At 37.1% G+C, this 15,284-nt stretch overlaps 1 protein-coding gene across 9 annotated transcripts in view; it reads right to left on the bottom strand.

The window, feature by feature from the left end:
- The window catches only part of LOC129721513 (zinc finger protein 569-like), a 44,645-nt gene extending 31,846 nt beyond the window's left edge, over nucleotides 1-12,799 (bottom strand). For 6 of the 9 annotated variants that reach the window (XM_055674169.1, XM_055674173.1, XM_055674176.1 and 3 more), the window contains exons 1-2: nucleotides 12,481-12,799; nucleotides 9,692-10,003 (exon numbers count right to left, since the gene is read on the bottom strand). In XM_055674169.1, the coding sequence (XP_055530144.1) occupies nucleotides 9,692-9,817 (126 nt within the window). In that variant the 5' untranslated portion in view covers nucleotides 9,818-10,003; nucleotides 12,481-12,799. Of the gene's footprint in view, nucleotides 1-9,691; nucleotides 10,004-11,503; nucleotides 11,658-11,872; nucleotides 12,460-12,480 lie in introns of those variants that run through there. The other 3 variants (XM_055674170.1, XM_055674172.1, XM_055674171.1) reach the window with 3 other exon arrangements.
- Nucleotides 12,800-15,284: the final 2,485 nt, after the last annotated feature.

Raw genomic sequence — 15,284 nt, 5'->3', positions numbered from 1 at the left:
ATAATTTGACTACCACTTTAAAATTTTAGCGAATTGCCAATAATGCTCAGAAATAATCGATATTATTTTGCTTTGTGAAATATACTAAAACTATGCCAAAACCGGTTTCGTAGAATCACCGTTTTGAGCTCAGTTTTTGTCCGATTTAAGATCTGTTTTTTTTTTCAAAAGACGGGTAAAAAGATGCTAATATGTGGACAAACTCTTAGAATTTTGATATTTAGTCTTAAAACAAAATGGCGTCGAAAAAACATGAAAAATTACGGGTTTCTCAAAAATTCAAAATGGCGCCATTGTTGTCCCTTAAGTTGAAATATGTTCAAACTCGGGGAAATTTAGTTTTGCATAAAAATACACAAAAAATTATATATAAAAGTCAAGGCAGGAAAAAAGTCAATTTTTTTTGCACTGTGTAATCGAATAAAAAGTTGCCTTTCACGAAAAAAAAATTAGATTGAAATCTCCCAGCTGGTTTCGATAATGGTCTTACAAGCCAGTCGTCTTATGTTCGAATCTCGGTTCGGGAGAGATTGTGTGTGTCAGTAGGATCGCAGTGCCACGAAGTAGAGATGGTCGGGTATGGGAAATTTGTTACCCGTACCCGACCCATACCCGACTCATCGAAAATTTTCAAACCCGTACCCGACCCGAAGTCTGGTTTGTTTAGAATACCCGTACCCGACCCGAACCCGTAAAATATCTATTCCAACTACCCGTACCCGAAAGAAAAAAACGCCGAATTGCCGGTACCCGACGCGTACCCGACCCGTCCTGGATTTTTTTATTTTTTTTTTTTAAATGCCTGGGTACCTCGCACATTTTATGCACTGATTGTCATATGTGGTTTCTCGAGATGATGGTCGAAGTTAGGCTAGAACCGAGTGTGCGTGTGAACGAATGATAATGAACCCAGAGTTTCAGGCGGGTGGTCCACTATAAGAAGCGGTCCACTATGAAAAGTGCATGTCTGGTAAAGTTTGAAATAAACGACGAGTTTTTTAAACACATTAAAGGGTCAAACGAATTTTGAAAGGTCAAAATTAATATAGTTTAACACTTGATAAAACTTGATAAATCACTGCATTTGCCAAAAACCTGTAATTTTTTGGTAAAGATTCGGTGTCATCGATAAATTCTAAAAATCGGTAAAATACAGATATTTCTGCACATGCGGCATCCTTGGTCACAGTACAAACCAAGACTATGCTATCGCTGTCAAATTTCATATATTTGTTTCGTCATTCGAAGACCCATCTTTTTATATCTTTCTTTTAGTTGTAACTTATTTCTACGTTGCATAAAATGGAGAAAACGAAATGACGTATACACCATTTCAATACAAAAGTGACAAGTAACCCGTTAGTTTTTAAGCCGTATTGAAAAACTGATCAAATGGATATGCGTCATAATGTTATATAACGGCAGTGAACATCTCAATGCACAGTGGGAAATCGCTGGCCATCAAAACAAATGTTTAAACGTCAGTTGTTTAATAATATTTTTCCATTATTGCTATAACATTTAAGTGCTTAAGTCCAAAATTTGGGTGCAATATCATAAAATTTGATTTTTTCATAGCTTTCCTAAGCTCGGCATACTGATGTTTTTTGACATATTTAAAAAAATATACATATAGACAGACATATTTGATAAAATATACATATTAAAAAAAAAATTACTTTAAAACGCTCTGCAGCTTCAATGATAGCTTGGTTTTTTTGGCGTCAAAGAAAATGTTGATTTGTAGTTAGTTTTTATTACCTACTTTAATATATAACATTGTTTTAATTTTTATAAAAACATTTTTTTCTTGCGAAATTTGGTTGATTTGAGGAGTTTTGCACAAACTGGTAATCTGTTATTGTAAAGAGGATGCTCTGTGGCGTTGCTTGTGGTTAAAGATCACATAATTCTGTTTAATAAAAAAGTGAGGAAAAAGCGATAGAAAGCGATAGCATGATGTCATTCCCTTGGTGCATAGACTGCCGACAACTGTCAGAATAGGTATTGGACCATCTCTCGACATTAAGTTGAAATGTTAAAAAATTAAATTCTCATAATGCACCAAAATTGAATTACCCGTACCCGACCAATTGAGAATTTTTCAAACCCGTACCCGACCCGAACCCGAAGCCTTGGTTTTTGAATTACCCGTACCCGACCCGAACCCGTAAATATTTTTCTGCGTTACCCGAAACCCGACCCGAACCCGTCGAGTACGGGTCGGGTACGGGTTTCGGGTAAATATACCCGTACCCGACCATCTCTACCACGAAGTAGCATCACCAAGAAGAAAATTATCAGAATGCATGAAATGGAAAGAACTTGTGTTCCAGAATGTGAAATCTATGAAACCTTTATGTTTTATCAACTGTCTTCGTTAGACGTAATCGTATGATAACTAGATAAACAAGTTCATTTTTTCATTTTTAAAAGTCGCGTAACAAGAGTGCTATAATTCAGTTTCATACAATATGCAAGCAAGAAAATCTTACAGCTTAACCCATTCCCGGCGGGTGATGCCATGTGGCATCACCTGACGCCTAAACTTTGATTGAAGCTTAACAATTATACTTGTAGGTTTTGAACGACGAAACTTTTTAATACGGTTAGAGAACAGATCGATTTACAATATGCAGTACAGTTTGTGTCAATTGTGCATGTAATTGCTGAGTAATACGAGTTTGAAGGTCCTTTGGGTTAAACTTAACAAAACAGTTTCTACTGTTACGTCGTTACAGATTGAGAAAATGCATCGAATGCGATCGGTCATGATTCATCATTTCAATGCTTTTTCATGAACATCCCTCTGACAGTACACAAATATGAAAACGAATAAAATCTGCATTTTAGATGGACTCTAACAAGCACCAGGATGCTAAATTGGTCGAGCGGGCGTTAGATTAGATTATATTAATAATGATGAGCATAGGTTCAGTCGTTTCAAACAGCCTTCTTTGAAAGAAGAAGTCACCTCCTACACAGAACAAACGTTTGTGTGCACCAAAGTTGAAAAAATGTTTACCATTTTTCACGTATAATTTGCCCCAACCTGATCTTAAATATACAATTGATTAGTCAAACCGGCATTAGAACTCGGCATCAATTCTAGATTATATAAGCGAGAAACAGAACATTCGTGAACCAAAAAAACAATGGGTTACAAGTTAAGATAAGCAGTAACATTTGTTATGGTACTGTCGATTTCGAAACTCTATTACAACCAAGTTAACAAGCAGACGACGCAGAGTCTCTTGGGTTTTAACGAAGCTCAATTAATCAATTGAAGTTATTACGGTTCATCTCGACAAAAGGTTGCCAGTCATGCTATATTTAGTAATTGTTGTCATTACCCCAACTCGGCGGCGCTCTTCTAGACCGTGATAACCGATACTAAATACGCAGTATTTTTCTGAGCAAAAATATTGCCTGGTTAGGTTCACGGGATGTTTAATATGCTCAAATTACGGAGGTAAAGTTCGGAGCGAAAATCAAAACATAAACAAGACTATCTATGTGTTGGAAACACAATACACTAGATCAAACGGAGTTTCCGTTTGGGTTTCTACAACATTCTTGTCTCTTGACGACGCTTCAGGTAGTTGTTCCAATCGGAACCAGCACTTTCTTGCGAGTCCGCTTCTATATTGTACTGCTATCAACTTCACTACAGACATCATCTAGACAGGGCGCGTTTGGTGACGCATGTTGTAGTACTTGGCTCCCTTCTTTTCCAAGCGTGCGTGTATTAGATAGAGATCAGGGCAATTGTGCCGTACAACCAATTCGCCTATCGTACGCTATCGCTCTTTCTTTCTCTTTCTGCTACTTTCATGTTCATGTTTTGGTAGAAGACTTTGAAGCAGTAGCTAAATATCTAGAGTGACTCGCGGTCGTGTGTGAATCCGTGAAAATTTCAACTTCTGATTGTCATTTGTTTTAATTTTGTACTTCGTTCAGAAGAACAAGCTGATTAAGTTATTCATACTTTTAAGCAGCTTACATTTTCAAGCAGCAATTTTATTGTTAGATTGACATCTAATTCTAATTTTTTATTCAATTATCCTTACCGGTCTTTTTTCGAATTCAAATTGTTTTCCAAACCTACTGCTAGTTTGCCTAATTTTTGAAAGATGCGAAAATTTTATGCAAATATATCAAAGTTGATTTCAAATTTTTTTCTGCAATTGTCATTTATGCATTGTAAGATCAAATTTTCATGTGAAGTTTCGAATTTGCTGAAAAGTTTTTTGCGCAAAAGCATCTCAAAAGTCATTTATTACGATGCATAAATGACATGGATATATTTACAAGGAAAACTTTTTCCAGCAACAATTTATTAGACAGTAAATAAGCAGCCGCGCATTATAAAACTGGAATAAAATTACTAGTCTTTTTTTTCATTGGTACTTTTTCGCACCTTGTAACGCGGTTAGATGAACTTTTGAACGAATGGCGAGGAGAGTAGATTTTGTTCAAGAATATGCAAATAATATCAAAACGTCTCGAGGGTTTTAAGATTGGGCAGAGCAACAAACTGATGAGAAACTTTTTTATTGAAAACATTTGAACGATTTTCACGATATTATATGGATCACACTGGTCGACTAAATGAGAAAAAAAGTGCATTCCAAAAGCTCAAATCGAGAAAAATGAAAGATTATAGCTATTCAACCATTCCAATGAATTTTACCAGATACATTACCAAAACGTGTCAACTCACGTGAGAGTGTCGTAAAGAAATTGCTCGCCGGGTTCGTCGCTTTAACGTTATTTTTACGAGGAAACTCATTTAAGTCTCTTATAAAAAACAGTAATGGCTAGGGACACTAAAATTCACAGGTATGGCTGAATAGCTATAATCTTTTCTTTTTCCGGTTTGAGCTTTTACAGTAAACCTGTGTTGGCCAATGTTATCTATTTTTTTCCAAAAATTGAAACGAAAAATGTTAGGAAGAAATGTATTTAACTGGAATCGGGGTTTTACAGCGTATTTTTTATTTTGAACAAATGTGAAACTTTGTATAAAAATGAGAAAATTTTTCGCATTCCTCGATCAAAAATTTTTGAGCATCAAATTTTCGAAAAACAAGAAAAAGCATGTTTTAACATTTTTTAATATTTAGCTTTATGTCTTTCATGCATGACCTGAACAATAGATCATCATCAATTATTTTAAATTACACACAAAACTACCTGTAAACTATTATTCAAGTAACATATAAACATAATTTCAATTTAATTTTGGCAAGCACGATGGACAAACAATTCGTGTCTGTGCACGATAGAACACAGGAGCTAGTTGCCATCGTTATCGCTACCAACCATCGTACCTACAGTACATTTTCCCGCTCGCTGGAGTGCCGCAACGGACGCACACGGGATAGTATAATGACGATGAGCATTCCTGTTTGTCATTTGCTCAATCCAGTGCTTTGTATATCCAGCTGGATCGCCAGCATGAGCAAACGATGGACGCACGGTGGAACGTGGAGGTGTTCCGCAAAATATAAATGTGAAATCCAAGTAACACAAAAACAGCACTATCATCATCGTTGTCGTCGTCATCGCGGCACATTCAAAAGAACCACTTTTCGAAGGCACACAGCAACAAGCGGACTGCCAACCGCACATACAACTCTACCAGCGAGCGTCGCTTGAAAGTAAAGCTGATGTTGTTGAAATAACCTTTTTCCCACTCCAACCCTCACTTGGCGTCAGTAATTTAATTGCATCCAACTTTGCGCAATGACTCTACATTCAGAACCGGGGCTAGTTAAAAGTTCAAACCTTGTTTACATGCGCGTTACCCCTGGCACAGCCCAGTGAGGAGAGCTCAGTATCCATAGTACCATGGCGAAATAGATGCACGTACGTACTTCGCACAGTTCCTGCCAATCCAGCACGGTTGGACGGGGCGCAGGATGAATCGCTTATTTACAACAGCCCGAGACGGTTTGCGTCATTTTTCATCGAAAATGAGAAAGCAACCGCTTCCTTGCCTGTGAGAGACACTGCTAGTCTGCAACGGAATGTTTGACGTCCTCCATGGTAGGGTGATGTATCACAAGTGGACCAGCCCGACAATGCATTTTGATTCTTCACATGCGGGAACTTCTGCTGGTGATGTAAAATTTGTTCAAACAGTATTGATAAAAACTAAATTTTCGCTATAAAATTTGGACAGTCAACCCTCTGGGATTCGAACATGCGATGACTGGCTTATTAGTCTAACATCGTACTCCTACTCCTGAATCAACTGAGAGGTGAGATTTCCAGATTGGTTCGATAGAAATATACATGCAATTCAATATCTTCCAGATGGTCTCGAGGTACGATGCTGGTCCAACAAGCCAGTCGTCGTAGGTTCGACTCTCGGCTCAAGAAAGACTGTTAGTAACAGTAGAATCGTGTAGCGCTAGCCCCACAATTGTCCTGTACACTAAACAGTTGGCTGCGAAGTCTGTGAATAAACAGAAGGTCGAGTTCCGAATCGGAATGTAGCACCAAGGCTTTGCTTTGTTAAATCCAATAGCGATCGATAATAATAATAATAATGTATCACGAAAAAAGTCCAAATTGATTCACTCATGACACATCACCCTACTACTCAAAAAGAATTTTTAATTTTGACGTATCGATTTGCATCATTGCTTTGACTGAATGAGTTACAAAAGCGCATCTATGTTATTTTAATCACTCATCACAAGAACTTTAGTATATCGAGACTCAACGAAAAAAATTTAATGTTTGAGCCTGAAATTGTGTTTGAACCAATATGTATTTTTTTACTCGGTTAATTTATCATCTATGCGAGAGGACGACAACCGGTGCATCGATAAGTTGTTGGTATATTGCAATGTTTACCTTTTGGTTATAAATACGTAGAAAACAGAACAATAATAGAATAGCAAGTATTGGTGTAAAAGCAAAAAAAACCTATGAAAACAACACTATAGTAACCAGTATATAACATGTAAAAATATCAGACGGGAATGCATTCAAACTACCGTAAACCAACGGATGGTGGCGGTGGTGGTGGTTGTGACGGTAGCACTTCGAGATGTCCTGGCATGCTGGCTGGTTGTACTCACACGCACGGTTTACCAAATGCAACAAAAATGTGCCTACAGAGATTATCATACCATATTCCTCTATACCATGCTGTCTTGTATTTGATGTTAGACGCGCCAGTGAAAATTCGACGTTTGAGTGGCCTTTCCCCCGCGTGATTACTGTGTGCCGGGTGTATTAGAGCTGGGCCGATAATGAATGTGTTTTGAAAGCACATTCATGCTAAAAAGTCTTTCAACACACTGACGAAACGGCGGCGGTGGAAAAACCAGACAAGCGCAAATATCCGATCGAATATTAACCCTTTCCCGCTCATGGTGACTCTAAAGCACCAAGAAATATAATCATCATATCTTGACATAAAATAGTTTGTAGTGCTTACGATTGTTCCATGAACTTTTATATGCTGCCTCAGAGCATCACTGGGCATTTTCTTCAAAATACTACAGTTGACAGTAATTTTAGTTAGTCTACAAAGTGTTCAGCTTGAATTTTCTCGTGAAGCTATAAATTTTATTGATAAACCTTGTGAGCGGGAGAGGGTTAAGTTCCTCTGTTAACTGTCGCCCAGAGTCGTGAAACATGCCACACGATTTTATATTATATACAGACGCACAGTTTAGAGATAGTTGCTATTGAAAAGCTGGATGGGAGAGTAGGAGCGTACACCTTTACATAACCATCAGTGAAGTGATAATTTTTAATGCGCAGCTACAAAAACCCTCGATTCATGCGCAGTTAGCGTGAACCACAACTGAACTAACACAGAGAAACTTGGCAACCGAGCAGAGCACGACTGTACTTTGTTCGAATCAGCAATTCGAAAATTCTGTTTGCACACCACACCACTCCTCGATCAAGGGTTTATGGAAGCAATCTTTTTGTATGGGTTCCTGGAAGAAAATCGATAGCGCATATTCATGTTGAACATCCGACTACAGTGAATGAGGAGCACACAGGCATAAGTGGGCGGTTGTGAATGGGGAAGGGAAATCAACCGACAGCAGCGCAGTTCCACACACAAGCTATAACAGAAGCAAACTTGGCAACAGCGCACTTGATGATGTGGTTATATACCGTTGCGGCGTTTTTGTGTTCGCTCTGCTCGGTACTTTTCCAATTCTTGTTGCTGGCAAACTAATACATAACGCCATCAGCAGCAGCCATTTTTGAACGCGCCCAAATGAACAGACACTGGCGGGCTCGAGAAAAAATATTTTCGTTCGATGAAAGGTTAGAAAATGTGTTGGTTGTTGGTGCACATTAATAGCTCACCACGAAGATAGACAGACAAATGCTCGTTAACAGTAGAATCAATACACTATTGTACGTTTTCAGTCTACCTATGTGTGTTAACTGACTCTACACTCAATAAAGAAAAGGTCAAAAACAATGACGCAAATCAATTTATTTGAATTTCAAATCGCATTAGCTAAACAACAATTAATACCCGTTTGCCTTGAATATCTCTCAAAATATGACCTTAGTAAATTAGGGGGGTATCAATAAGAACGATAGGCAGTTCATATTTTATCACTCGGCAAACCGTTCTTATTTTACCGTGTGTCGCACGCAGAGCGTATGATTGAAACATGAATGGCATTAATATATCTCCGCAAAGCAAACATCAAATTAATGCATTCATTCACGTCCTCACCACCATTGCCATGCAGGCAAGAGTACCAGAGCAATTCCGCATCAAAATAGAACAAGTGCTACAACATATTACGTGTAGCTATTTTTCATCGAAGTGTTGAAACTGATACCATGGCAAAAATCAGTTTGTCCTTGGTTCGCTGTCGTGGTGGCAGAGGCACAGAAAATAAAAACAAATGCTGCTTACACAAATCTCATTACAATCGATGTACAACAAATGTTCAGAAATTGTTCCATACAATAGTAGACGGGATGTGTTACGGTGCGAAACTAAAGCTTAAGCACCATTCATCTATGCATAGGTGAATAATTTTAACCTTTCGAAGAGTTGTAAGACGTTTCTAGGCTAACGCATGCCGGAACTCAAAATTTTTTATGCTGTCACCTGTTTTCACAACATTAATCTGTGGTACAGGACAGTCTGGATTTGTTTCGAACGATATTTTTGTTAAGGTTGGCAAAACGACAGATTCTAGCCAAGCATACGAATGTGTGTGCACGCCTCGGAAGAACCTGCGCCACATATATCCGAGGCTCCAACGATATGAGGACGAAACCCATCAAAGGAACCGTGAGTAATCGGATGGGCCGGCCGGTAGGATTGTTGTTGTAGAGTGAAAGCAACATATAGGCGGTATGAGTTACACAATGTGTTTGTGTGATATGATAATGTTGAAAATTGTTGCACATCAGCACAGAAATACAGTGGATGAGAGCGACTTGTTCACAACATTAAACCCTCTGTGTGTGCCATGTTTCCACAAACTTCCCTCGCCGTGTTTGTGGAGCAACATGAATCAAAACACAGCCGTGAAATAGATTCAGTTGAATGACGATATTTTTTGGCGGGAAACGGAATAAAAGCAATACTAGTTATGCTGTCCTGAAATGTACATGATTGTGACATTTATTGTATGCGCAGAAAATGACCAAATAAAATAGCTTGGGATGAAGTACTTACCGTAGCATCGCTAACCGTGTAATTAATGTTGGGACTAATCTCGACAACAGACTCGGTGCGTGAATTATCGGCAAAGCCCCAAGTGTAGTTGAAGCTTGCCGGCGGATTCGTTTGAGCCGCACACATTTTGACTATTGCAACGCAGCGGTCCTCTTATCAGTTCGAATCGTTCCTGCTCTTCTTGCTAATTAAATCTGACACGATTGGTCGAAATCAACGCGATATGCGTTATCTTAAAGTTCCACTGCACTTATCGTTTTTCGCGCGACTAGGGTATCATCAATTATAACAAATATTCCGTCCGGGGTTTATCTGTAAACAAAAAAAAAAACGTGTATGTTGGGTTGAAACAGTTGGCTAAACATCTGGAGGTTACAGTTTCGACGATTAGAGAATGGGACTTAATATGGAGAGTCATAATGTAATAAATTTTATTTACGTATTCTATACATTGTATACGAGTTAGCTATATGTTTGAAAATGTATTTGATATGTGAATATTCACCGAAAAAATAATTCAGTGTTTGTTTATTATTTGTTATATTTAAAGCTGCTCATGGCAGATTATTCTATCATTTTAAAAGCGAGCTTTGTATTAAAACATGTGGAACAAGTGCTTTATTTACCGATCGATCCACTATCAAAAAGTCGTGTGCTTGGTTATAATAAACCACACTAAATATCGCACCGATTTGATCAGCCAACCTAGTTGATCACTACTGAATCTAACAACAATTAGTTGGAGTTCAATTCCCACTTTCTTTTATCTTATTTATGGTCAGAAATGAACTTAATTGCAAATAAATTTCTTTTTGTGTCAACGAAATGTGTCAAATTTACGGTAAGCCTTCTTCATGCGTCAAAAAAAAAAAAAAAAAAAAAAAAATAAATAAATAAATAAAAATAGGACAAAGGTGTGGCTAACCTTTAGATCCAATTTTACTCATTTTTCTCCGAATGCTAAACCGATTTCCACAATCTTATTCTATTTGTCACAAAAGGTCGGACTTATAGTTCAACCGTTATGACTCAAAAGGTAAAAACTTTGTTATCTCAAAGATTTCGCAACTTATTTGAACCAAATTAGTGTCAAATGAACGAGTTTGTTTTTCGATTACTTAGCTTCTCAAATCCATACAGAATAACCGTTTGGTATAAAAGTTACGAAAAAAAAGCGCGATAAAAACCCGCGTACAGTATTGAATATATTTGAAAAATTACAGTACATAGGTCATAATAGAATGTAATTCATGTTAGAGGAAATGAACGTCGAAAAACTAAAAAAAAAACGTAATATTGATGTTGAAATAAAACTTCATAACGCGCAAAATTAAGCGAGGTCAAAGTCATTACAATTTTGTCGAACGCGCTGCTGCAGTCTGGGTTAGGTACCGATTTACTTTCAGGTCACGTTTTTAGATGATTTACTAACAATCAATGGCGACTCGTGACTTTTGAACCTGTCTGTTCAACTACAAATTTTGAAAATCCGACTTTGGAGAAGTAATCACAATCATATCCACGTCATTCTTTTGTAACTATTTAAAAACAAAACTGAAAAATATATATAAATAAACATAAATTAGGTTGCACCTATGAAACTATGATTTTACTGTCAAATAAATGTTTTGTGGAGAATGGTGAATGTCATTTTTCTACGTTTGTACTTAAGTTGCATTATTTCTAAATTTATAGTTTGGCAGATTATTGATATCGGTATTCGATTTAAAGTTAGAATGTCGACTAAATTTCAAAGTGGGTTAACACACTTCGTTCTTTTTCATCAGATTCAACAGTTAAACGTATTTTTACCTATACTGATTTCGACAGTCCCTGTTGTGGTTTGCCAGAGGTGTTAAACCGTTAAGATTGATTTTTTTTTCAAATGGCACGAAAATAACAAAGTTGAAACGAATGTTTTATGATAATATTAACGTTTTCCTTTTCTATTTCGTTTTTTTTTATCAAGTTTTTTAAGCTTCATCTTTCTTTAAAAAATGGCATACCTAATAATGAATAAAAGAATTTCAAAAACAATCAATTTCAAACGCGTTTACAATGCGAATCATTAATAAAAACTTCCGAACGCTAACTTTTCAGTAATTGTATACCCACGTCACAAAAGAACAAACAATCAATTACCCCACACGCGTACACGCATGAAATTTCGGTCTCACATACCGGTATACGCAGTCACTACCGCAAGCCTCGGAAAATAGTAGGACCAAATAGCAAAAAAAAAGGAAAGAAAAACACGCGCACACTCTGACACCCGTCAGGACGAACCCAACAAATCCGAGCATAGGACAAAAAAAATCGACTTGTTTTTCTGTGTGTGCATACGGTGGCCGGGCGCAATATGGGCAAATTGAAAATTCACTTTCTTGCACTTACACTTTCACGCAACTACACAACACACCGCCCTCGCTATACACGAGCGTAACAGCATATCGAACTGATAACGTTAGAACTGATAACATTTTTTCTGGGCATTTATTGTCCGATGGAGCGTCGCCTTCAGAAAACTAAATTCATGATGGACGCCATTTTATGAACGAAATACGCTTCGTTCGAAGATAGAGCAAAAACGCGCATAATCGAAAAATATGATTTGAAAAAAAATTACAACAAGATATAGTTCTATGATTTCTGAAATACGGGTAACTACCCAACATTCAGCTCAAAATAAAAATTAGTGTCCGCGCGCGCTCGAATTATGGCTGTGTTGCAACCCACAGCTTTACTACTTTGATAGAGATCTTCTATGGCGTCTCAAATACACACTATACCTTTTTCAATTCACGCAGCCTACTGCGGAAGAAGCACCGACGGCTGCTGCAGTTTTCACTGTTTGCAAACGGGAACTCTTGTGGTGGTGCGGTGGCATGTGAGAGTGTTCACAAGCAAAGGCGGCGGGGGAAAATGCACTCAAAAAATAATCAAGGATCACTGCTATACTTGGCGTTGGATCACTATTGTATTGAACGAGAGTGTAGTCTCATCACCATCGGCTCAGCAAATGTGCGAAACGCGTACATCCAGCGAAGAGATCACACTACACACAACTGGATTTGTCTGCTGCACTACGAATACTAACGAAGTGCTAGCGACTTTCTTGTGTTCGAGGCACAGTTTCGAAAGGTCGATGGTTGGTTCAGTCCCGCCGCTAGCATGCTATACAGTAGCAGAGTAGCCAAATGAGTGGTCGGTTCGAAAGGTTATTCTTTACGTATGATTTTATTGCTTTTAGTATCATCTGAGATCAATTTAAAGATAAAATGCAATTGTGACGAAACGTAAACAATAATATTGCAAAAATAACATTTCATTATTAGCAAATAATAGTAAAAATGTTAAAGCTTTGTTGTTTTTAACGTACACATATTGTTTTGGAGCATTCAAAACACAATCGTAAGACTTCCAACACTGCTAATTATATACCACTGCCGTCGCCCGCTGCTGTGTGAGCGCAAATTGCCTTGTTGCCGATGTGTGCAGCATTGAGCGGTACGAAATAACAGGAAATATTGTGGAAAAAGAGATAGCAACAGCAAATACATAAACGTTGGTTCGCTTCGCATGGTAATAAAATATTCTTCTTACCACCGTTCCACTAGTTTGACACTGCACACATACGTTTTACCTAATCGTCAATACATTCGAACAAGACGATTTTCAAAGAGCATTTGGTGGGTAGTAAGTTTTCTTTCGATGAATGAGTCCGATTTCACACTATCACACGTTTTTATCCCAAATTTTGCAAAAAACGCAAATGAATGTAGGTATGCTAATAAAGCGATCACTGTCAAATAGTTGAAAAATTTGATCATCACTGTAAAAGAGCATTCTTTGTTACACGCTAAAAAGGTAGTACACTATAAGTGAGTAAAAATTATCTGATAGTTGTAATGGAATTTATTATTTGTCATCTGAAAGTTTTAACATCTATCCTACCAACTAATAACTCAACACATAAACTATTTAAATGTAAACTATATGAACACTTCAAATTTTTCCAAAAATTTTCAACAATTTCTTATAACTTTTGGTTTAGTAAATAGTATTGTGAATAAATGGTTATTTTCTATACAAGAACAGTATTGAAAAGTTATAATCAGGTCTTAGGCAAGGAAATAGGAAACTCAGCTTAAGTTGGATTTTTAAATATAAAATTCGCTTGATGTCGCTTGAAAATGCTACAGCTGTACAAAGTTGAGTATGTGGTATGTACCGGCGTCAGTCAGATTTCCATCAGAAAATAATGTTTCAGCAAAAAAAATGGTTTTCTGCACTTAATTCGATAAACTCAACTTTAAACTAACTTTGACTTTGTTTACGTCTTGGACTTTGTGCTTTTTTTCTGGGGAAGCAATCGTGTGTGCAGTAAAAATGCTGTTCTATTTTAATTGTTCTTAGAGTACTGGCACCTCACGCACAGTATTCAAAGATAATTTTGGTCACATTAGAAATGTTCTGCCTCAATTGAGAACTGAACTTCATCGTTCGAATGTAAACAAACTTACCAGTATCTATCAAACTCGTCAAGTCACCGCAAAAAGGAGAGGATTATGTGAAGACAAATTATTATTGTATATTTGAGTACAGTTTACACTCTTGGTATTACATTAAACAGATTTAAAATAAGTTAATCTAACATCAAGAAGAACCTATTTTAGTTTTGTAGGGTCATTGGGGCAAAATTGATACGTTGTTGACATTTTACGTGGATCAGACACCTACCAATCGATTCCTGAGCCTTTGTTACTCAATATAAGACATAATTTGACTACCACTTTTAGATATTAGCGCATTAACATTAATGCTGAGACATACTCGATATTATTTTTATTTATTTATTTATAACTAACTTTCATGGAGACCAATATGGTCAGATGAAAATAGATAATAAATAAATAAATAAATAAATAAATTTTGCTTTGTGAAATATACTGATACCATGCCAAAACCGTTTTCGTAGAATCACCGTTTTGAGCTCATTTTTCGGTCCGATTTAAGATCTGTTTTTTTTAAAGATGGGTGAGAAGAAGCTCATATGTCGACAAACTCTTAGAATTATGATATTTGGTCTCAAAACAAAATGGCGTCGAAAAAACATCGGAAACTTCCGATTCCACAAAAACTCAAAATGGTGCTATTGTTGCCCCTTAAGTTGATATATTTTCAAACTCGGGAAAATTTATTTTCGCATCAAACTTCATCAAAAAATCATACATAGAAGCCAAGGCAAAAAAATTGTTGCACTGTGTAATAGAAATGCCGGATACAGCAGACACCCGGGCACATCTCACAATCTCAGTGAGGAAGTTCATACAGGAAAAAAAAAGAAATATAGTATATTTTCACCGCATACCAACAGACGTAGCACTGTAGTCTAGCTCCATCGCCACAAATAGCGATAATTTCAAATTTTCAGTCAAATAACAGTCATCACGCAATAACACTATCTAGGGCACTGACAGGACCAAGCGTGAACAGGCAGTGGATACTGTTAGTGTTACTTTGATTTTATTAAAAATTTGCTTAAATGTCTGCTGTCTGTTAGCCAACGGTTCCACATTCATGGTCAACGAAA

The sequence above is a fragment of the Wyeomyia smithii genome, chromosome 2 (genome assembly GCF_029784165.1).
Source record: "Wyeomyia smithii strain HCP4-BCI-WySm-NY-G18 chromosome 2, ASM2978416v1, whole genome shotgun sequence".
NCBI lineage: Eukaryota > Metazoa > Arthropoda > Insecta > Diptera > Culicidae > Wyeomyia > Wyeomyia smithii.
Note: the sequence above shows the minus strand (reverse complement) of the source record. Positions and strands in the feature narration are given on the sequence as shown.